Here is a 24,559-nt window from a genome sequence, read left to right as displayed (position 1 = left end):
GCCACCGTAAAATGTTTTACGGGCCGGGCGGGTATACGGGCTCTGTTCTGCCCAGAAAATTGGGCCGAGCCCGTATGCTCGCCGGAATTTGGCGGGTTGGCGCGATTTGAGGGGACTGCTAGAGTTGCTCTAACGCACGCCAACACACACATACACAATGCCTGTCAGGTGGACCATTGTGGCCTCTGCTTTTGCCTGAAGGTTTAAGCACCATATCTGAAGCCATGTCCATGACAGATACGCAGTAAACTAACGTTAATCCTCGAGCCTGCCTGATTCACACGGCACCTTCACCTATAACTATAAGCCGACGAGGAATTCGAGCCAGGACAGCTTCACCTACAAAGCATACACACGGAATCTGTTGCCCAGTCAAACCATCCATTCGACTCAACAGAGAAATGCAAAACCGACTCACCTCTGCTAGAGCCTAGAGGAAACCAATCGTTCTTACACTAAGGGCGATGCAAATCAGATCAAGCAAATCGGCTGCTGTTTTCATGGTCGAGCAGCTGGACTCATGTTGTTGCCCAGAATATATATTAACCAATAACATCTTCTGCAGCAGCACGAGATCAGTGAAATTACACACATGCTCGGTCGCTTTGAGTGGACTCGATAGATGGGCAACAGCCGCTCTATCCCTCACCTGCAACTACTTCCGCCATTTTCTTTTCGGGAAGCGTACCTTGTCTGACTGAAAAACTGTCTGCCAGTTGAAAATTCAGACATAGAAGAAACACAGGAGCATGTTTGACATAACTTTCCAAAGATATAATTTTCCTGAAGTATTTGAAATAAAGCAGGTCAGGGCTCCATAGACATAGTAAGTCTAGATTCAAAGTTTTCCAACAAATATTGCATTACAGTGAAAACGTGAGAAATAAACAGATAAGTGCTATAGAAACAATAGCTCTGGACTCCCAAGTGTTTCAACAATACTATGTTGCTTTATAATGAAAATATGAGAAAATAAAGCAGGCTAGGGCTGCAGAAACATGATTGTTTGTTCCTGGGACACATGACAGAATATGGGTAGCAATTATAGTTACATTCTAGTAACCAAGCAACTTTCTCGCTTTTTCCACAAGATCGGAGAGGAGAGGCCTGGCTGTCTTCTTCACTCCGCAATCAGTCCCTGCAAATAGCATGCAGCTTTCAAGGTCAGACATGATCTCTGAAGTCTCACGCAGCGACTCCACGCATAACTTTAGGCGCGCCGTGACCTGTCCGCGCTCCAGCATTAATACCACAATCTGGCCGCAAAACTTCACGATCCTTAGACAATCAGCTCTGGCGTCACGGTTCTCTTGTACTATGGCCTGTAACTTGGCCACAAATTTAACTTCTCCGATGTTACTATTTCGAACCACATCATCGAAGTCATCTGCAGTGATCAGTTTGTCACACATCACAAAAGTAAGCGATAACAATGCTTCTCGGAATTCCATTTTAGCTTTTAGCTCCTCATTTGCCTGATCAGGTGAGTTGATTTGGCCATTTGCTTCAGGCAACAGTTGGTTTTCTTCATCATGTCCTGGTCCAGAAGTTGCCTGATTTTCTTCATCATGTCCTGGTCCGGAAGTTGCCTGGTTTTCTTCCCGTGCAGAATTATTTCTTTGTTCTTTAGGGAGGTCTTGTGTACTGGACAATACTTCCCTGAGGACCTGCAACAATAATGTAACTTTATAACCAAAGAAAAAATACTGCCCAGATGATTCTACCAAAACTCTATCCGTGCCTGCTAAATTTTTGAGTGTTATGCTACTTTAGATATAAGTGGATCAACGGATCTGTAAGCTAACCTTTGGCTGCAAGGCTTCCTTCACATGATCCTTGTCCAATGTACAATGAGTGCACAAATTCTCCAAGAGCAACACTGCTACTGTCCTGTACGTGATGTTGTTCGTAGCATCAAGTATTCCATTGAGATGCTCAACAATATTATTCTTTTCCTTCATTATAAACTTAGAGATAGATTTTCTCCTGGAAAGTAATGCCAGTGCTTTCCCAGCCGTAACTCTAAGCTTTTCTTCTTCCCTTTCATCACTGGTAAGGAATATCTGCAACTGCTTCTTGATTAGATTTTCTTTTGTTTCGGTGCTGAGGTTGGCTGACGAATCAGTGACCAGTTCTGTCAGTATTTCTATGGCTCTCATCTGCAGTTCTGTGCCATCATTTTTTCCCTGATAAAGAATTCTCTCCAGGTTGCTCAGTGCATGCTCGTTCGAACAGATTTTGTGGACCAGATCACTTCTGCCAATCCACTCTGGAGAACGGATGAGCCTGTGTACCACTTTGAGTGACCCATTCACTACATCGGCCCATTGATTTGCATTGGTATCTTGGATTAGTGTCTCAGAGTACAGTGGTGCCATGATCTTAGGGAGGAGACCAGGGGTGCGGCATATGTCGCTGCAGTTCTGTTGATCAAAGGCGAGCCTCTGAAGAATTGCCAGGCCTTGCAGAATCAGCTCATTACAGCCATCTCGTTTGCCGCCATGGGTTGTGCTATCCACTACATCTTGCTGAATGTCAGCACCTTGGTTGGGAACATTGTTTGTTCTGCGTTTCTCTATGCCTTTGATACGAGAAATCAATCTTCCCTTAGCACCGCCAGTATTCTTTTCTGACTTACTAAACAGTAAATGATGATTGGGTTCTTGTGTGTTGTTCCAGTATGGAAGGGCGGTATCAAGCAGGGAGGATATGCACTGTGTTGCCCCAGGGAACTGGGACAAATGGATGTCACCGGCAAGGTATGCGACGATCCTGGCGGCGACCGCCCTTAGTTCTCTGTTACTGCTTCTCCACCCTGGTGTATCGATCAGCTTCTGAATCTTTGTTCTAGAAGGGAGTAAGAGAGACCTTACATCTGCCTCCAGCTTAATAAAGTTGTCCAACATCCTTGCTCCTGAGAGATATTCTTTCTGCAATTCTGAGTCAACCAAATCAACAGCATAGTGGATCAAATTCCTACCATCGATGGATGTAGGGTCCTGCCAGCATTTTGCTCGGGTATCATAGAGGTAATCTACAATTGTCACGCTGCCCCACTTTTCTGGTAACATGCAATCTTCACGGAGCGAAACCACAACCCAGATCGCCGCAAAATCGATACACCACCATAAGAAGAAGAGTACACCTTGGCAAATGACCAAACAGTAGAATATGATCAGTGCTGGCACCAGGTTCGCTTTGCCGTCTTTTGTGGTGTCGCCATAATCATGCTGCCGTAGGCGCCACAATGAGAGCACGATACAGGCGACAGGCCCAACCACATAAAGGATCCCTGCAATTAGAACCACGACCAGGGCCGGGATGGATAATATTTGCACGATGATGAGGACAGCTTGTACCCAGAGAACAGTTAAGGCACCATGCCCTGTGCGATGTTGATACAATTTTTGTAGAACACCTTCTACAGGGTTTGCAAGAACCTTCCTCGCAAGATTTCTCATTAGCTTCCGAAATATAGGAAACAGGTTGTCCCCTGAGTCGTTGAAGATCCTGTGTATGACATTCCAAATGCGTGGTCAGTGCCCGATCGGTAATACTCCCACATAGTACAAGGTTTGTACTAAATCGAGGACACTTATTTTCGGACGGAGGGAGTATAAATTATAGTGAGTTGATGTTTATTTGATTTTGCCCAAACCGACAATCACGGAAGGAGTTCTACCATCATAACATAAGAAGATAGTTGCACAGTCAAATTGAAAATCGGTTAAAAACCATTGCGACACGGTACCTAGAATAAGACCAAGAGCACCATCTGCCAGCGACCAAGGCAGCACCGGCAAGCACAAATTCAACGCACAACACCAGAGGGCCCCAAATCTACACTGCAGACAACGTCATCTGGTGACTCGGACTTCAGAATGACGAATCCAAGTGTAAAGCGCACGAAAAACAACACTGAAATCACACTAGCCAAGCCACCTCGAACAGGCAATGCTATAGCAAGAGTTAAAAGCACTGGGAATCCTACAACTTGCTCACAATGTAATGTTTTGGTCCTAGAACTTGCAAATTGACCCTACCTAGTCCCAGAACTTGCATCAAATGTGCAAATTTGGTCCTAAGCAATCACAGAGCGACAAGTGGACGCCTGGGTCCCGAGCCGATCAGCGTGCGGCATTTTGTAAAGAGGCCCCTGCCTTTCGTTGTAATCAACCCGCAGGACACGAAAGCATCCCCTCCAACACACACGCACACCCTGGACACACCCTGTCCGTCACGGGCACACACACTCACTCACCGTCACCTCCGGAGCGAGCTCCAAGGCAGAAGAGGCGGCTGAGCAGAGCAGAGCAGCAATCCATGGCGTGCCACTGGAGCGCAGCGCTGCTGTGGCTGTGGGCGGCTCTGCTGCTGCGCCTCGCGGCCGTGGGCAAGCCGCCCGCGGTGGTGGCCGGGCCGGTGTCCCGGGCGGAGGAGGCGAGGCTGTTCCACATATACTACGGGCAGGGCTTCAAGGTCATCAAGAACGCCTGGGACGGCAAGAGCTATCTCCTCATGCAGGTACTATACCAAATTCATATTCATAAATACACGCGCACGCATTGGTTAATCTGCAGATTGATTGATCGGCAATGGCGCGGCGTGATGATGCTTTCTGCGTGTGATGCTTTAGCTATCTGAGCCTTTGTTGCCGTGTGTGCAGCTACTTGGGGTGCTGGAGAACTTGAAAGGGATAACATCACCTCAGGTGGCTTCTCAGTGCGTGCTCCAGGCATATGCAACTGGAAATGTTCAGCTTGTCAACAGGACAGACACAGGTAAACTCACGCAGTTCCGCGCGCATTTCGTGAGCACGGATTAAGATAAAGGTTGCAACTTCACAGCCTACGTACCCTTCAAAGAGGACACTCCGTTGCAGGTAAGATCACTGCCTAGAATACACTGTCTCAGCAGTTATATGAACTGACAGATCTAATATTGGTGGCTCTGTGCAGAGGGCCAAGTGGATTAAATACCTGGGAACGTTCACGAACTCCGAAGACAGGGCCAATGCAGTATATGATGCAGTTAAGACCAATAAAATGTGACTGAATTTGCTTTGTTATGATTGAGATAGAAGACTCTGTGTATGCATTCAGTAATATTGCTACCATAACAAGTAACTCAAAATTTTAAGACAAGTTGTTTCTCCTAATGCAGATTAAGACAAACTAGTTGTGCTTAAGCAAAGCAGCTGCTGCCCTAAGCATCTGATTCAAACCTATAGTAGCATGGGTTGAATTCACAGAGGTATGCAACTTTACACCCAAGGGATCATGAATTTCTGGTGCATTTATCTAAGCAAAATTTTGAATGTACAGTTTTTACTGATCATCAGTGTACTGTAACTACTACTGCTGTAGGGAGTATGGACATTTGTCAGAGAAAGCTACAAGTTACAGATAGCATCACTTCGTGTTATTGCAGCAGTTTCAAAATTTAAGAAAGAACCTATTGTCACACCTTGTACAGCTAAAAATGTCCGCCCGATCACCATTTCAGATGATGCTAACAAGAGCTCGTTTCTTACCACTTGACTGCTTATATGAACTTTAACATTGTTCTAAAATGAACTGGGCCTCTTTTAGAGTATTTAACAAAAAATTACCACAATTCGTGAAAACGTGCCTATAAACTACCACTTTATAAAATTATGCCGAAAACTACCATTTTCTTACTAATCCTTGACTAAAAACTACCAAGTCTGAAAATAGCACGATTTGGCTCTTTTAGACGCGATTATGACAGAGTTGGCCCACGAGGGGCAAGGGCGGCGGCCGCGCGGGCGAAAACGGGACGGGTCGCAGGCGGCCGCGGCAAGGAGCTGCCCAGGGAGCGGCGGAGCGGGAGCTGGGCGCAGACAAGGCGAGAGGGAGGGTGCGCGCGGCGCAGGTGTGGGAGGACATGGGCGTGCACGCTGGCGGGAGCGCGCGGCGGTGGGCGTGGCGCGTGCGCGCGCAGAGCAGGCCGCAGGGCGTGGAAGAGGAGACCGGGCGCGGCTGAACATAGCAGGGCGCGAGCGGGCGAGGTCGGCCGGCGGGCGGCAAGGCCCACGACAACCAGCCACAGCTCGGAGTCGTTCACCGCTCACGGCTGCAGCGCGCCCACGGGCGGCCATGGCTGGCCAGAGCCACGGCTTGGCCGCTGCCACGGCCGGGGGCCGGCCATAGCCACAGCCAGGACTGGATTGCTTTTTTGAAAAATTTCTAGGGACCTGATTGCTTTTTTAGCCCGCTTATATGTGGGCCCAACTAGTCAGAAACGCGTTTAAACGAGTCAAATCGGGCTCTTTTCGGACTTCGTAGTTTTTAGTCAGGGATTAATGAGAATATGGTAGTTTCCGGCACAAATTTATAAAATGATAGTTTGTAGGCACGGTTTTCACGAATTGTGATAGTTTTTTGTTAAATACTCTCTTTTTTACTATGTACATGTAAGAAGAAAATTCCGCAAACCACCGTATGGTCTATTATTTCACAATTCTTGGACCGACTATTTATTTACCATTTACTAGTAGCATCTAACTCAAACTTGGTTCATATAAATTTCAGACGGTGGATGTGGTCATAGATCAGACATATGCCTCGGATCCTGCAGAGTACAAGCTATCCACATTTTTGGACAATATTGATGTGGGCCGTGACTCTTGTTTCAGTTTCATAACTAACCAAAGCATATGGAGATTTGATAAAAGAATAGGAAATTCCAAGGCACTTGGTAATGACAGTTATATTTATTGTTTCTGTGCTTAAGAAAACATAGTGACCTGGTTTTTCTTTTTTTCCATCCCATTTAATCAGGGTGATGAGTTGATAACAATGCCCAAACCTCAGTGTGTCATATGGTTTTACATATGTAGTCTCTAACAAACTTCCTGTTTTTAAAAAGATTGGTCAGATGGAGCTATCTCGCAGCCCCAGTTGGTTCTTGCTGATCAGATAGAAGTTTTCTTCCGAATGGGGAACTACACAACAGTTTACTTCAGGAACCTTGCAAAGATATGCGCTATATTTTCTCCAGGCTATCTTTTTCCTTATATTGAATTAAACCAGTAGCCCCCCAAAAAAAGATGTTGATCGGCAGCATTATAACTATTCAAGAAGAAGGGGTCACAGAAATTGGCCCTGAAATGTGCACTAGGAGCATATCCACGGCCATGGAGCCTACGATCCTGCCCTGCCAATGACCACCTTAGATGAACATTAAGACGATTGAAGCTTCAGTGCTCGCAAACAGCGCAAGCTTATTAGTGGGAGTGTTGAAATTATTCTAATTTCTAGGTTACTGACAATGTGACTTGAACGCCAATGTTTTGTTAAGTGTGTTACATCAGTTGTCAATTGATTTTTTTCCAAGAGCAGCAGTTGTATCTTTATCTGTCGATCGTTTTGATAAAGTGATCACATATCAATACAAACTTGTTTCAACAATATTACTTGAGAATGGCAAAACTATTCTTGGTACAAATATTTGCAGTCTTGTTTCCTTGAATGATAATTTGTTTATAAGACTGAGATGAACTGCTTGTAAACTCAGTGGTCTAGTCACTAGTCACATTATTAATTTGGCTTACAAGCGGACAAAAGAAATAAAGGGCCACATGAAACAATTGGAGCATGATTAGCGGTATCACCTTCAGGCACACAATCCGATGTCAAATGTGCAGCATTCTTATACCGCAGTTGTTTACAACGAAAGGCAGGGTTTTTTTTTGCAAAAACGCGCGCTGACCGGCTCGGGCCCGATGAGTCCACTTTGTTGGAAATATGCCATAGAGGCAATAATAAAAGCATTATTATTATATTTCTTTGTTCATGATAATTGTCTTTATTCATGCTATAACTGTATTATCCGGAAATCGTAATACACATGTGAATACATAGACCATAATATGTCCCTAGTAAGCCTCTAGTTGACTAGCTCGTTGATCAACGGATAGTCATGGTTTCCTGGCTATGGACATTGGATGTCATTGATAACGGGATCACATCATTAGGAGAATGATGTGATGGACAAGACCCAATCCTAAGCATGGCACAAAGATCGTGTAGTTCGTTTGCTAGAGCTTTTCCAATGTCAAGTATCTTTTCCTTTGACCATGAGATCGTGTAACTCCCGGATACCGTAGGAGTGCTTTGGGTGTATCAAACGTCACAACGTAACTGGGTGACTATAAAGGTGCATTATAGGTATCTCCGAAAGTGTCTGTTGGGTTGACACGGACCGAGACTGGGATTTGTCACTCCATATAACGGAGAGGTATCACTGGGCCCACTCGGTAATGCATCATCATTATGAGCTCAAGGTGACCAAGTGGTTGGTCACGGGATCATGCATTACGGTACGAGTAAAGTGACTTGCCGGTAACGAGATTGAACAAGGTATTGGGATACCGACGATCGAGTCTCGGGCAAGTAACATACCGATTGACAAAGGGAATTGTATACGGGGTTGATTAATCCTCGACATCGTGGTTCATCCGATGAGATCATCGTGGAGCATGTGGGAGCCATCATGGGTATCCAGATCCCGCTGTTGGTTATTGACCGGAGAGTCGTCTCGGTCATGTCTGCTTGTCTCCCGAACCCGTAGGGTCTACACACTTAAGGTTCGGTGACGCTAGGGTTATGAAGATATGTATATGCAGTAATCCGAATATTGTTCGGAGTCCCGGATGAGATCCCGGACGTCACGAGGAGTTCCGGAATGGTCCGGAGGTAAAGAATTATATATAGGAAGTGCTGTTTTGGCCATCAGGACAAGTTTCGGGGTTATCGGTATTGTACCGGGACCACCGGAGGGGTCCCATGGGCCCACCGGGTGGGGCCACCTGTCCCGGGGGGCCACATGGGCTGTAGGGGTGCGCCTTGGCCTACATGGGCCAAGGGCACCAGCCCTACTAGGCCTATGCGCCTAGGGTTTCCACCACGGAGGAGTCCAAGTGGTGGAAGGCACCCCGAGGTGCCTTGGGGGGGGGGGAAACCCTCCCCTGGCTGCCGCACCTAGGAGATTGGATCTCCTAGGCTGCGCACCACCCCCCTTGGCCCTCCTATATATAGTGGGGGAGAGGAGGGATTTCATACCTCAGCCTTTGGTGCTTCCTCTCTCCCCGTTACGTCTCTCTCGTAGTATAGGCGAAGCCCTGCTACTGTGACGCCCTGCATCCACCACCACGCCGTCGTGCTGCTGGATCTTCATCAACCTCTCTTCCCCCCTTGCTGGATCAAGAAAGGAGGAGACGTAATCCGTTCCGTACGTGTGTTGAACGCGGAGGCACCGTCCGTTCGGTGCTTGATCATCGGTGATTTGAATCACGTCGTGTTCGACTACATCATCCCCGTTCTTTGAACGCTTCCGCTCGCGATCTACAAGGTACGTAGATGCATCTAATCACTCGTTGCTAGATGAACTCATAGATAGATCTTGGTGAAACCGTAGGAAAATTTTTGTTTTCTGTAACGTTCCCCAACAGTGGTATCAGAGCTAGGTCTATGCGTAGTTCTCTTGCACGAGTAGAACACAAAGTAGTTGTGGGCGTTGATTTTGTTCAATATGCTTGCCGTTACTAGTCTTATCTTGATTCGGCGGCATCGTGGGATGAAGCGGCCCGGACCGACCTTACACGTACTCTTACGTGAGACAGGTTCCACCGACTGACATGCACTAGTTGCATAAGGTGGCTAGCGGGTGTCTGTCTCTCCTACTTTAGTCGGATCGGATTCGATGAAAAGGGTCCTTATGAAGGATAAATAGCAATTGGCATATCACGTTGTGGTCTTTGCGTAGGTAAGAAACGTTCTTGCTAGAAACCCATAGCAGCCACGTAAAACATGCAAACAACAATTAGAGAACGTCTAACTTGTTTTTGCAGGGTATGCTATGTGATGTGATATGGCCAAAGTTGTGATGAATGATCTATATGTGATGTATGAGATGTTCATGCTATTGTAATAGGAATCACAACTTACATGTTGATGAGTATGACGGTGACAGGATGATCATGGAGCCCCAAGATGGAGATCAAAGGAGCTATGTGATATTGGCCATATCATGTCACTATTATTATTTGATTGCATGTGATGTTTATCATGTTTTGCATCTTGTTTGCTTAGAACGACGGTAGTAAATAAGATGATCCCTCATAATAATTTCAAGAAAGTGTTCCCCCTAACTGTGCACCGTTGCTACAGTTCGTCGTTTCGAAGCACCACGTGATGATCGGGTGTGATAGATCCTTACGTTCACATACAACGGGTGTAAGACAGATTTACACACGCAATACACTTAGGTTGACTTGACGAGCCTAGCATGTGCATAGACATGGCCTCGGAACACAGAAGACCGAAAGGTCGAGCATGAGTCGTATAGAAGATACGATCAACATGAAGATGTTCACCGACATTGACTAGTCCGTGTCACGTGATGATCGGACACGGCCTAGCCAACTCGGATCATGTTATACTTAGATGACTAGAAGAGGGATGTCTATCTAAGTGGTAGTTCATTAATAATTTGATTAGATGAACTTAATTATCATGAACTTAGTCTAAAATCTTTACAATATGTCTTGTAGATCAAATGGCCAACGTTGTATTCAATTTCAACGCGTTCCTAGAGAAAACCAAGCTGAAAGACGATGGCAGCAACTATACGGACTGGGTCCGGAACCTGAGGATCATCCTCATAGCTGCCAAGAAAGATTATGTCCTACAAGCACCGCTAGGTGATCCACCCGTCCCACAGAACCAAGACGCTATGAACGCTTGGCAGACACGTACTGATGACTACTCCCTCGTTCAGTGCGGCATGCTTTACAGCCTAGAGCCGGGGCTCCAAAAGCGTTTTGAGAGACATGGAGCATATGAGATGTTCGAAGAGCTGAAAATGGTTTTTCAAGCTCATGCCCGGATCGAGAGATATGAAGTCTCCAATAAGTTCTTCAGCTGTAAGATGGAGGAAAATAGTTCTGTCAGTGAGCACATACTCACTATGTCTGGGTTACATAACCGCTTGACTCAGCTGGGAGTTAATCTCCCGGATGATGCGGTCATTGACAGAATCCTCCAGTCGCTTCCACCAAGCTACAAGAGCTTTGTGATGAACTTCAATATGTAGGGGATGGAAAAGACCATTCCTGAAGTATTTGCAATGCTGAAATCTGCAGAGGTAGAAGTCAAGAAGGAACATCAAGTGTTGATGGTCAATAAAACCACTAAGTTCAAGAAGGGCAAGGGTAAAAAGAACTTTGAGAAGGATGGCAAGGAAGTTGCCGCGCCCGGCAAGCAAGCTGCTGGGAAGAAGAAGTCAAAGTATGGACCCAAGCCTGAGACGGAGTGCTTTTATTGCAAAGGGAAGGGTCACTGGAAGCGGAACTGCCCCAAATACTTAGCGGACAAGAAGGCCGGCAAAACAAAAGGTATATGTGATATACATGTAATTGATGTGTACCTTACCAGTACTCGAAGTAACTCCTGGGTATTTGATACCGGTGCCGTTGCTCATATTTGTAACTCACGGCAGGAGCTGCAGAATAAACAGAGACTGGCAAAGGACGAGGTGACGATGCGCGTCGGGAATGGTTCCAAGGTCGATGTGATCGCCGTCGGCACGCTACCTCTACATTTACCTACGGGATTAGTAATAAACCTCAATAATTGTTATTTCGTGCCAAGTTTGAGTATGAACATTGTATCGGGATCTCGTTTAATACGAGATGGCTACTCATTTAAATCTGAGAATAATGGTTGTTCTATTTATATGAGAGATATGTTTTATGGTCATGCTCCGATGGTCAATGGTTTATTCTTAATGAATCTCGAACGTAATATTACACATATTCATAGTGTGAATACCAAAAGATGTAAAGTTGATAACGATAGTCCCACATACTTGTGGCACTGCCGCCTTGGTCACATAGGTATCAAACGCATGAAGAAGCTCCATGCAGATGGACTTTTAGAGTCTCTTGATTATGAATCATTTGACACGTGCGAACCATGCCTCATGGGTAAAATGACCAAGACTCCGTTCTCAGGAACAATGGAGCGAGTAACCAACTTATTGGAAATCATACATACTGATGTATGTGGTCCAATGAATATTAAGGCTTGCAGCAGGTATCATTATTTCCTGACCTTCACAGATGATTTGAGCAGATATGGGGATATCTACTTGATGAAACATAAGTCTGAAACATTTGAACAGTTCAAAGAATTTCAGAGTGAAGTGGAAAATCATCGTGACTAGAAAATAAAAGTTTCTACGATATGATCGCAGAGGTAAAATATTTGAGTTACGAGTTTGGCCTTCAATTAAAACAATGTGAAATAGTTTCACTACTCACGCCACCTGGAACACCATAGTGTAATGGTGTGTCCGAACGTCATAACCGTACTTTATTGGATATAGTGCAATCTATGATGTCTCTTACCGATTTACCGCTATCTTTTTGGGGCTATGCTTTAGAGACTGCCGCATTCACTTTAAATAGGGCTCCGTCGAAATCCGTTGAGACGACACCGTTTGAATTATGGTTTGGGAAGAAACCTAAGCTGTCGTTTCTAAAAGTTTGGGGATGCGATGCTTATGTCAGGAAACTTCAACCTGAAAAGCTCGAACCCAAATCGGAAAAATGCGTCTTCATAGGATACCCTAAAGAAACCATTGGGTATATCTTCTACCTCAGATCCGAAGGCAAGATCTTTGTTGCCAAGAATGGATCCTTTCTGGAGAAAGAGTTTCTCTCGAAAGAAGTAAGTGGGAGGAAGGTAGAACTTGATGAAGTATTACCTCTTGAACCGGAAAATGGCGCAACTCAAGAAAATGTTCCTAAGGCGCCTGCACTGACTAGAGAGGAAGTTATTGATGATGATCAAGATACTTCTGATCAAGCTCCTACTGAAATTCAAAGGTCCACAAGGACACGTTCCGCACCAGAGTGGTACGGCAACCCTGTCTTGGAAATCATGTTGTTAGACAACAGTGAACCTTCGAACTATGAAGAAGCGATGGCAGGCCCGGATTCCGACAAATGGCTAGAAGCCATGAAATCCGAGATAGGATCCATGTATGAAAACAAAGTATGGACTTTGACTGACTTGCCCGTTGAACGGCGAGCCATAGAAAATAAATGGATCTTCAAGAAGAAGACAGACGCGGATGGTAATGTGACCATCTATAAAGCTCAGCTTGTCGCTAAGGGTTATCGACAAGTTCAAGGAATTGACTACGATGAGACTTTCTCACCAGTAGCGAAGCTAAAGTCCGTCCGAATCATGTTAGCGATTGCCGCATTCTACGATTATGAGATATGGCAAATGGACGTCAAAACGGCATTCCTTAATGGTTTCCTTAAGGAAGAGTTGTATATGATGCAGCCGGAAGGTTTTGTCGATCCTAAGAATGCTGACAAGGTGTGCAAGCTCCAACGCTCGATTTATGGGCTGGTGCAAGCATCTCGGAGTTGGAACATTCGCTTTGATGAGATGATCAAAGCGTTTGGGTTTATGCAGACTTATGGAGAAGCCTGCGTTTACAAGAAAGTGAGTGGGAGCTCTGTAGCATTTCTCATATTATATGTAGATGACATACTTTTGATGGGAAATGATATAGAACTCTTGGACAGCATCAAGGCCTACTTGAATAAGAGTTTTTCAATGAAGGACCTTGGAGAAGCTGCTTATATATTAGGCATCAAGATCTATAGGGATAGATCAAGACGCCTCATAGGTCTTTCACAAAGCACATACCTTGATAAGATTTTGAAGAAGTTCAAAATGGATCAGTCCAAGAAAGGGTTCTTGCCTGTTTTACAAGGTGTGAGATTGAGCTCAGCTCAATGCCCGACCACGGCAGAAGAGATAGAAGAGATGAGTATCATCCCCTATGCCTCAGCCATAGGTTCTATTATGTATGCCATGCTGTGTACCAGACCTGATGTAAACCTTGCCGTAAGTTTGGTAGGAAGGTACCAAAGTAATCCCGGCAAGGAACACTGGACAGCGGTCAAGAATATCCTGAAGTACCTGAAAAGGACTAAGGAAATGTTTCTCGTTTATGGAGGTGACGAAGAGCTGGTCGTAAAGGGTTACGTCGACGCTAGCTTCGACACAGATCTGGATGACTCTAAGTCACAAACCGGATACATGTATATGTTGAATGGTGGAGCAGTGAGCTGGTGCAGCTACAAACAGAGCGTCGTGGCGGGATCTACATGTGAAGCGGAGTACATGGCAGCCTCGGAGGCAGCACATGAAGCAATATGGGTGAAGGAGTTCATCACTGACCTAGGAGTCATACCCAATGCGTCGGGGCCAATCAAACTCTTTTGTGACAACACTGGAGCTATTGCACTTGCCAAAGAGCCCAGGTTCCACAAGAAGACAAGGCACATAAAGCGACGCTTCAACTCCATTCGTGAAAATGTTCAAAATGGAGACATAGAGATTTGTAAAGTACACACGAACCTAAATATAGCAGATCCGTTGACTAAACCTCTCCCTAGGGCAAAACATGATCAACACCAGAATTCCATGGGTGTTCGATTCATCACAATGTAACTAGATTATTGACTCTAGTGCAAGTGGGAGACTGTTGGAAATATGCCCTAGAGGCAATAATAAAAGCATTATTATTATATTTCTTTGTTCATGATAATTGTCTTTATTCATGCTATAACTGTATTATCCGGAAATCGTAATACACGTGTGAATACATAGACCATAATATGTCCCTAGTAAGCCTCTAGTTGACTAGCTCGTTGATCAACGGATAGTCATGGTTTCCTGGCTATGGACATTGGATGTCATTGATAACGGGATCACATCATTAGGAGAATGATGTGATGGACAAGACCCAATCCTAAGCATGGCACAAAGATCATTTAGTTCGTTTGCTAGAGCTTTTCCAATGTCAAGTATCTTTTCCTTTGACCATGAGATCGTGTAACTCCCGGATACCGTAGGAGTGCTTTGGGTGTATCAAACGTCACAACATAACTGAGTGACTATAAAGGTGCATTACAGGTATCTCCGAAAGTGTCTGTTGGGTTGACACGGATCGAGACTGGGATTTGTCACTCCATATAACGGAGAGGTATCACTGGGCCCACTCGGTAATGCATCATCATTATGAGCTCAAGGTGACCAAGTGGTTGGTCACGGGATCATGCATTATGGTACGAGTAAAGTGACTTGCTGGTAACGAGATTGAACAAGGTATTGGGATACCGACGATCGAGTCTCGGGCAAGTAACATACCGATTGACAAAGGGAATTGTATACGGGGTTGATTAATCCTCGACATCGTGGTTCATCCGATGAGATCATCGTGGAGCATGTGGGAGCCATCATGGGTATCCAGATCCCGCTGTTGGTTATTGACCGGAGAGTCGTCTCGGTCATGTCTGCTTGTCTCCCGAACCCGTAGGGTCTACACACTTAAGGTTCGGTGACGCTAGGGTTATGAAGATATGTATATGCAGTAATCCGAATATTGTTCGGAGTCCCGGATGAGATCCCGGACGTCACGAAGAGTTCCGGAATGGTCCGGAGGTAAAGAACTATATATAGGAAGTGCTGTTTCGGCCATCGGGACAAGTTTCGGGGTTATCGGTATTATACCGGGACCATCGGAGGGGTCCCGTGGGCCCACCGAGTGGGGCCACCTGTCCCGGAGGGCCACATGGGCTGTAGGGGTGCGCCTTGGCCTACATGGGCCAAGGGCACCAGCCCTACTAGGCCCATGCGCCTAGGGTTTCCACCACGGAGGAGTCCAAGTGGTGGAAGGCACCCCGAGGTGCCTTGGGGGGGAGGGAAACCCTCCCCTGGCCGCCGCACCTAGGAGATTGGATCTCCTAGGCTGCGCACCACCCCCCCTTGGCCCTCCTATATATAGTGGGGGAGAGGAGGGATTTCATACCTCAGCCTTTGGTGCTTCCTCTCTCCCCGTTACGTCTCTCTCGTAGTATAGGCGAAGCCCTGCTACTGTGACGCCCTGCATCCACCACCACGCCGTCGTGCTGCTGGATCTTCATCAACCTCTCTTCCCCCCTTGCTGGATCAAGAAAGGAGGAGACGTCATCCGTTCCGTACGTGTGTTGAACGCGGAGGCACCGTCCGTTCGGTGCTTGATCATCGGTGATTTGAATCACGTCGTGTTCGACTACATCATCCCCGTTCTTTGAACGCTTCCGCTCGCGATCTACAAGGTACGTAGATGCATCTAATCACTCGTTGCTAGATGAACTCATAGATAGATCTTGGTGAAACCGTAGGAAAATTTTTGTTTTCTGCAACGTTCCCCAACACACTTGTCGCTCTGTGATTGGTCCAGGACCAAAATTGCACATTTAATGTAAGTTGTGAGACTGAGTAGAGTCATTTTACAAGTTCTAAGACCAAATCATCACATTCTCAGCAAGTTCTAGGGCCCAGTGCTTTTAACTCCTACAACAAATATGGCAGCTTCAAAACTGAAAAAGCCGTCACTGTTTTTTCCCCGAATAAGCGGGATGCATATCTCATCAAAAGAGTTGTTTGCTCAGCCCCAAAAACTCAAAAGAGAAGCTGTCAGTCGTTGCCACATGGGTCCCTTACCACTGGTCCCACGGCTGGATCAGGAACGCTACAGCAAGTGGAGAGAGAGAAACATGTTGTAGAGTAATAGCCTGCTGCAGCATATGCTTCAAAAAAATTTATGAGTGTAAGATGGGTCATATATTAATAAAGTGATTGGACTACAATGAATTGAGGGTGGCTCTCCTCCCATCTCTCCCCTCCTCCCCCTCCTCATCCTCCCCATCGGCTCTCCCCTCCGCCATGGGTGGCGCTGCTCTCAGCCTTCCTCCCTCGCGGGCTGGCTGGTCTAGGACTTGGTGGATCCAACCCTTCACCCCGTTGCGGCGCCTGTTTCGCCCCCGCGGGGCATCCGCTTCTGGGCTCGGGTGGATGATGCGTCGGACTCTGACTCTAACCCCCCGCCGTGCCGCTGGCCTCCATCGTTGGGGGTTCGTCCTATGCGTCCTATCATCGTCGATTTGCTCCGGGCGGTCGTGGTGGGGCCTGAAGGGCCTCTCTGCCGTCCGGGGTGCCGGATCTGGCTGGGCGGCGGCGGTGTCTCGTCAATCTCGTCGTCCTGATAAGTTTGGGCGTCACTCCCTTGAGGCTGGTATCCTCGGTCCCGGTTCGTCCCCCCTCCCTCCCACTCCTTTGTCTGATCCGGCCTCACCTCTGTCGTCCCGTCGACCCTGGAATTGGTGATCCACAGCGCCGGGCAGCGGCGGCGGCGGTGGGTGCAGCCCTGCCTCACCCCCAGCCCTAGGTGTGGTGGCTATTGGGGATGGGCCATGCCTGGGCTGTGTGCTCTGGTGTGTGGGCCGGGGTCTGGGCCGCGGCTGGTGGGGAGCCTGTTTGGCCCAGTCGTGTCCAATGTGTCTTCCCCTCCTCTTATGGGCCTGGGTGGACCTGCCTGCCCCCGTCCACCTCCCGCCGCATGGGCTTGGCCTGCTCTGGGTACTTAAGAGGCATCCAGACCCCTGGCTAGGGTTTCCTGCCTCCCGTCATGATCTCCTCAGATCTAGGATCCCTCCTCGCACTTTCTCCCTCATTCCCCCGCCTCCTCTGCTCTCTCATTTGTTCGCGGGCGTCGTGGCCAAGGATCGGATGCGCGGCTCGTCTAGTGACCGCAACTCCAGTCGCAAGAGGCCTCTGAGGTCGCCGGGGGCGAGTGATTCCTATCCGATGGCCTACAAGGCTTCTCTGCGGGCCAAGCTGTAGGATGCGCAGGCGGCACGTGAGCGCGATAGTGTGGGCTCGTCCCGTCCGTCTGATGGCTGGGGCGCGTCTTCTGGCTTGGTGGGGGCCGGAGCGGCGGTGGATCCTTGGGAGGCAGCGGCCTCGGCTGCGGGGATGGACAAAACTAACTCGCATTTTATGTTGTGAGGGGATGGACAGAACGTAGGCATTTCCTTTTTTTGAGGTACGTAGGCATTTCCTAAGTGACGCTTCAAGCGCTGCATTTTACAAACAGGCGCACACCCCCTACGAATTGGGCCGGCCCATTTAGATTTCCCTTTACGTTAAACTGCAAAAATTAGCCGGCCCATTTAGATTTCCCTTTACGTTAAACTGCAAAAATTATAAGCGTGAAGCGATTCGAACCTGTGATCTCTTAGTTCTCGTTTAGCTGCACTAAGCACGAGAGACAGCACACATAATAGTGTCTAAAAACAATTCTTGTGATTACTAACTCGGTTTTATTCTTTTTTTATTTCTTTCTATTTTTTCTACTTCCTTGTTATTTTTGTTTTTCCTTTTCTATTTTTTAAAATACATCAACTTTTTTCAAATTTTATGATTTTGTTTCTCAAAATTGATATACTTTTTTCTAGATTTGTGAACTTTTTTGAAAAATCGATTAAAGTTTCAAAAAAATGTGAAGTTTTATTAAAATTTTGAATTATTTTAAAAAGTCGATGAAATGTTTTTATATATTTTTGAATTCTCTCCAAAGGTGATGATTTTTTTAAATTTGTGAAATTTTTCAAATTCGATGAACTTTTTTCAAAGTCGATGAATTTTTTTCAAAAAACTATTCTTAAACTTTTCTTGAAGTTTGTGAACTTTTTGTAAAATCCATGAACATTTTGAATTCACCAACTTTTTCTTTTTTACAAATTCTTTTCAGATTTTAATTTTTATGGGCCGCCCATTTTTGTAGCCGATGAGCGCTTGAACTCCTAACCGACGCATAATGCACTGACCAGGAGCCCTAAACTTATGCATTTAAATGTGTTTTAAAAAAGTCACAATTTCTTAACTGAGCACCGAAATTAACAAAGTGTTTTCACTCATAGGTTCCTCACAATAAGCTCTTCAAGACTACATCCTGCATGGGTATGTTTCGACGAATTTTTTTATATAACTTTTGGGCTTAGGTCAGCCCATTAGTCCCGGTTCAGTCTAGAACCGGGACCAATGGGGGTATTGGACCCGGTACGTGAGCCCAGGGGGCCGGCCGGGCCACGTGGGCCATTGGTCCCGGTTCGTCTGGACCTTTTGGTCTCGGTTGGTGGGACGAACCGGGACCAATGGGCCTGGCTCCTGGCCCACCACCATTGGTCCCGGTTCTTTGCATGAACCGGGACCAAAGACTCCCCTTTAGTCCCAGTTCATGCCACGAACCGGGACTAAAGGGTTTGCCCAGAGTTTAGTCCCACCTCGCCAACCGAATGGGTGCCCACACCTGTTTATAAGCCCGTCCCTCTCTGCGTTGTTGAGCTCCTCTCAAAGTGAAAATAGATGCACCTATAGAGGAAATTGGACCTAAATTCATAAATAGAAATTAATTATGAATTTATGTTTAATTTTCTCTATAAGTGCATCTATGTTCACTAACAGAGAAGTTTTTATTTTTTGTGACCTAAAAGAAAAAAGAAATCATTAAAAAACTATAAGTATTTAGTTCTAAGTAAAATCAAAAAATAAATAGCAAAAAAGAAAAAAAATGCCTATAATATTTGTTATGACTAACTAAAATTACCAAATTGAGTAAAGTTATTCATAAACTAGTGATTCACACAAATTTTAAAAAATTCAAATTTAAACTATTCAAATTTTAAAACTAATGGCACTAACAGAAAGTTTATAATATTTGTGACCTAAAATAAAAAAGAAATCACTACACAACAAAAAAACAAAAAAGTGCCACCTACTATTAAATAGCAGGAAAAAGATTGACTCAAAAATCAATTTTAACTATTCTACAAAGTGTTTTCACACAACTTAGAACTAGTGATTCAGCACAAATTTTAAAAATTCAAATTTAAACTATTCAAATTTTAAAGCTAATGGCACTAACAGAAAGTTTATAATTTTTGTCACCTAAAAGAAAAAAGAAATCACTAAAAAACTATAAGTAATTAGTTCTAAGTAGAAACAAAAAATAAATAGAAAAAAAAATGCCAGGACAAGCTTCAATCCAAAAGCAAGCTATACATATTTAGTACATAGTGGTTGGTTGGTCCAGTCAACTATAAAAAGCTTTAGTCCACAAACAAACCAAGACAAACCATCGTAACATAACAAATACAATAACCAGGTCATGGTATTGATCAAGCAAGATGCAATGCAAGATAATAAACCTACTTACTTAGTGCAACCTACCGCACCCCAACTTCATTCCCAGACTCCATACTTGCCCAGACTATAACAATGGGGTTTTGTCTATAACAGAACGTGCCCGTGGGCTACAATTTATGTTAGCTTTTTTCATTTTCGTGAACCAATCTGTGGTTGGATGGTTAGAGGGACAATGGCATTCCCAACCCACCAGGGTTTAAGTCCTGCTGCTCTCTTTGTTTCTAGATTTATTTTAAGATTTTCGGCGATGCACTTTCAATGGGAGGAGACGTTCCCGCGAACGAGAAGGCGCCTACGGTGACTTCATAAATCTCAAAATAATATGTCTGCTCAGTCTCTCGAAGATACTCATAGGGGTAGGGTGTGCGTGTGTGCGTTCATAGGGGTAAGTGTATGAGCGTGTTAAAAAAGTTTTTTCATTTTTGATTTTTTAAATATAAATAATATACATAAAATAAAATAAATTGTATTAAAAATGTTCACCTATTAATTTAGAAAATCCATCAAATTAATTATGAATTGTTTGTATAATTTTTAAAAGTGTTTGCATTTAAATTAATTTAAGAAGATATTTTTTTAGAAAATGATCATATAAGCTCGATTTTTTTAACAAATATTGATGTTGTGTATAAAAGTGATCATGATTTAACTTCTTATGGTGTTTTCAAACTGTTCCTGCATTTTAATAAAGTTTGTGTGTTTAATAAAAAATGTATTTGAAACAAATATGAATATATGTATGGAAAAAATATGAGCCTAGGGTGCCAGCAGACTACGGATTCTCAAATAAATACATATTTGCAATTACAAATATAATTATAATTTACATATTCTTTACAAATTTGGAAAAATAAAAAGAGAAAACTAACATGTTTAAAATGTGCCGACCGAACTACTGTCTGGTTTAGTCCAGCGAGCGATATGTCATGGACATAGATGCTAAAAATTCATTCTAGCTAAGCAGAGCCAGTGGTTGTATTGGTAGTTCTTCCCGCCGGTATATCTCCAGTCGCTGGGTTTGAAACCCTCGGCCGTGTCATTTTTTCCGAATAAAAAGTTGGAGTTCATGTCACTTAGCCAAAAGATATAAATGTTCAGTATCCTAATAGGACATGAACTGTGTTAGGGCATGACCAATGCATAGCCTCAGGATGATGCCTCACATGCCATGTAGAATCGGATAACAGAAAAAGTAGGTTCGGATGAAGAAGCGGGATCCTTTCCAGGAGGCAGATGCTTAGAGACAAAAAATGTGGTCCGGTGCGTAAAGTTGATGGAGAGGAGGGATGCATGTGTAGTGAAAGTCACTTTCTATTCTTTGATGAGGTTCACTAGTAGTAGCTTGCATTGGGGAGAAAAAAATCAACACATATATTTCAAATTACTTTTTGTCATAAGGCATCTATATCCACATGCCACCATTGTACATGCCCTTATGTGGATTTGTTGGCTAGCTAGGCACGTGGGTTATCCGATGTCACCAGTAAGAATTCTGGGTGGCCTGTGTTTTTAATTGTTAGCTTAGAGATGGAACCCACCCGATGCCACACATCCAGCTAGTGTACACCTACATGGGCCTTTCCATAGAAAACCCAAAATAAAAATCAAAGGGGATTTTTGCAAAAGGAGCATGCCACACGCCCTGACTCCACCATGGGGTCAGTGATAGCGGGGCTGATGCCATGCTAGCATGACACGTCCGTGTCGCCGGTGTATAGAAACATGATTAGCACTGTACTTGCACGTTTAAGTTAAATTTTTGCATCAGTTCAATGTATATCATAAGTTCTAGCATTAAAATGACCGTTTGCGTCAACTTCTAGAACCACCCGTATAATTGACTCTTAGCAAAATGATATATCTAAAAGCATATGGACAGACGTGAAGATTGCAAAACCAAATACAAGGAAAAAGATTAGTAAGAATAAAGAGGCTTTAAAGTACTGACCTTGCTGCCTGTACCATGCTAATGCTCGTGAGGCACCAAAAATCCTTTTCTCCAGCCCGGTGACGAAGCCACCGAGGAGGACTACCGTCGACCATGTGAGCGCCAGGTAGCCTAACCCCGTCACCCCCATCAAAACGTACACCTGAAGGAGCGCGTAACTGTTGAGCGACACCTCCTCCGGCCGCACTCGCGCCCGCGCTCGCGTTTGCGCAAGTACTGTTTGCTGGCCCGGTGGTCCAGATTTGTCCACCCACCACTCGACTGCTCTTGCGGCTACACCCACCACTAACACCGCCAGACTAACGAGCACATCCGCCATATTTGGGCGCGAAGTCTTGCTCTGGAATTAGCAGCGAGTGATCTTGCAGCTAGCTATCTTCTTAAAGGTGAGGAATGAATGGTTAGGGAAGATGTATGAATGTAGCTCTTCTCAGCTCCTGCTCCGGGTTTGTTTATAATAATACAATTAGCGTCGCAGCCCACCAAGTTTGGTCAGTAATCGCCATAGTTTATGCAGTGTCGTCATCGCGCTCAAAGTGGACAGCGTGGTAGCCGCGGTGGAAAGGTCCTTTCATCGGTACTATTTTTTTTTTTACTTTTAGCTTTTTAGCTGTTTGAGCCCCCCACCAGCATCCCCTGTTCTTTTTTACAACCACCTACCCTGTTGCTTTTGATAGATTTGCCTAGTGTAGGCCCGTCAAATCAAAATATATGTGGAGTCTGCGGTATCTTTTTTTTTTTTGAGAATCAGTTCAATTTTATTGCTCATCCCATGCTAGGGAGTAGGGATGTCATCTGAAACAACTTGCAAAATACATTCAGGAGGCTCATCGAACCAAAACATGTTTAATTCCGACGAAACTCTCTCTAGCTAAGCGCATCTCCAGCCGCGACCCCAGGCCATTTTTTAACACCGGCGACCAAAAAACGGCACAGGAGCTCCCCCAGGAGCCTGTTTTTCGCCGGTTTGGACCGAAACTGGCGCCGGCGGACCCGACTGAAACCGGCACGCTGGGGGGCGCCGGGGAAACCGATTTTGGCGCAATAGGAATGGGCCGACCGAGTCAGCGACACGCCGCTTCGTCGTCTTCATCGCCTCAGTTCCCGCGGGAATCAATGCCAAGGCTGCCGCGCTGTCGTGCCGGTCAGTCTCCATTGATGCCTCACGGGCGGCGCAGTGAAGACGCCGCGACGCGCATCCCGCCCGCTCCCGCAACGCGTCACCCGACATGCAGGTTCTCACCGCCTCGCCTCGGCTATAAAAGCTGACCTCCCCGCCGGTGAACGCCACAGTCGCCACAACTCGCCTTCTCTCTCACCTCATCTCACCACAGAAACAACTCTCTCCCCTCATTCTCCGCCGATGAACAATGGCTGAGTGATACCCCGGCGACTCCGCGGCGGCGAACGACTTCGGCCGCCGCCATCTCCACGAGGACGAGGCACGCCTCCTCTACGAGGCCGACTATCCGACACCGCCAGACATGCGGGTGCCGGGCTCATGGAAGTTGAGCGCCGGCGGCGTCCCGGTGCCACCGGGGCTGAACGGCGGGCCGAGATCGCCGGCATCCGTTCATCGCTGTCGGAGGCGCAGCGGAATGAGTCGAGGTACGCCGCCGACAGCCACACGCTGTGGACGATGTACTTCGACCGCCACCACGAAGACCAGATCGCCTCCACCAACGGCAACATCCCCCGCGGCCGACTCAATGCCGACGGGCGGCGCGAATGGTGGGCGTGCACGGCCGCACCCTCAAGGTCGTCCTCGACCACATCGAGACCAGCAACACGGCGCGCCCGTCCTTCTCTCGCTGCCGTGGCAGCTCCTGGACGCCGGGGCGAATGGAGGCGGTGACCTCCTCGTTGTCGGGCTCGATTCGCTCTCCTCCAAGTCGCCAGCGCTTCGCCCCGTCAAGCCGGAGCCGCTGGAGACGCCGCACCCGCAGCGGCGCCCCTTGTCATCAACGGGGGCGGTCGCCCCTCCCCGCGTTCCCTCCGCCTAGTTCGGCCAAAGACCGAGCTGGGGTTGGTCCCCGTCAAGAAGGAGCACGCGGAGATGGCCGCCGCCGACGAGACCACCCTCAAGTGGGCGAAGGCGGACTACGTCCGTGAGCAGGTGGCGCGCCAGTGCCGGGCCTACGAGGAGATCAAGGCTCGTCGCCGCGGATGCGACGAGGGCGGCGTCGTCATCCTCGACAACGACGACGAGGAGGCGCCCGGGCCGTCCAACCCCCAGCGCTCGGCGACCCTGGTCAGGGGAGCAGCAGGGACGGGGGCAGCTCTGGCGGGACGCAGGGCAGCGGCGATGATGGCGACGACGACGACGACCGAGGTGACTACATCCAGTTCTACAGGTTCCTCGGCATGTAGAAGGCGGGCGGCGGCCGCGGCGTAGTAGGGCTAGGCGTAGTTTGTTTGTTTTTTGTACAAATTTGAATGAAAAAATCGCCGAGTTTGCGCCAAGTTGGGG

At 46.5% G+C, this 24,559-nt stretch overlaps 1 protein-coding gene across 1 annotated transcript; it reads right to left on the bottom strand.

Moving 5' to 3' along the window:
- Nucleotides 1–802: 802 nt before the first annotated feature.
- Nucleotides 803–22,364, bottom strand: LOC125539707. Its single transcript, XM_048703218.1, has 3 exons — nucleotides 22,090–22,364; nucleotides 1,806–3,510; nucleotides 803–1,667 (listed from the first exon to the last, which is right to left on the bottom strand). The coding sequence occupies exons 1-3, from the start codon at nucleotides 22,182–22,184 to the stop codon at nucleotides 1,056–1,058; spliced, it is 2,412 nt and encodes an 803-aa protein (XP_048559175.1). The 5' UTR covers nucleotides 22,185–22,364; the 3' UTR covers nucleotides 803–1,055.
- Between the last annotated feature and the right edge of the window lie 2,195 nt (nucleotides 22,365–24,559).

Source organism: Triticum urartu, chromosome 1 (assembly GCF_003073215.2).
Source record: "Triticum urartu cultivar G1812 chromosome 1, Tu2.1, whole genome shotgun sequence".
In the NCBI taxonomy this organism is placed as follows: Eukaryota; Viridiplantae; Streptophyta; class Magnoliopsida; order Poales; family Poaceae; genus Triticum; species Triticum urartu.
This window is presented reverse-complemented; position numbering and strand designations above follow the sequence as displayed.

Bases quoted from the DNA above. Each gene is read 5' to 3' on its own strand.
- LOC125539707 (XM_048703218.1), bottom strand. From the start codon at position 22,184: ATGGTCGACGGTAGTCCTCCTCGGTGGCTTCGTCACCGGGCTGGAGAA. The intron at 3,511-22,089 runs GTCAGTACTTTA...TGTCATACACAG, and splicing joins AGCATGGTACAGGCAGCAAG to GATCTTCAACGACTCAGGGG. The intron at 1,668-1,805 runs GTTAGCTTACAG...TTATTGTTGCAG, and splicing joins AGGAAGCCTTGCAGCCAAAG to GTCCTCAGGGAAGTATTGTC.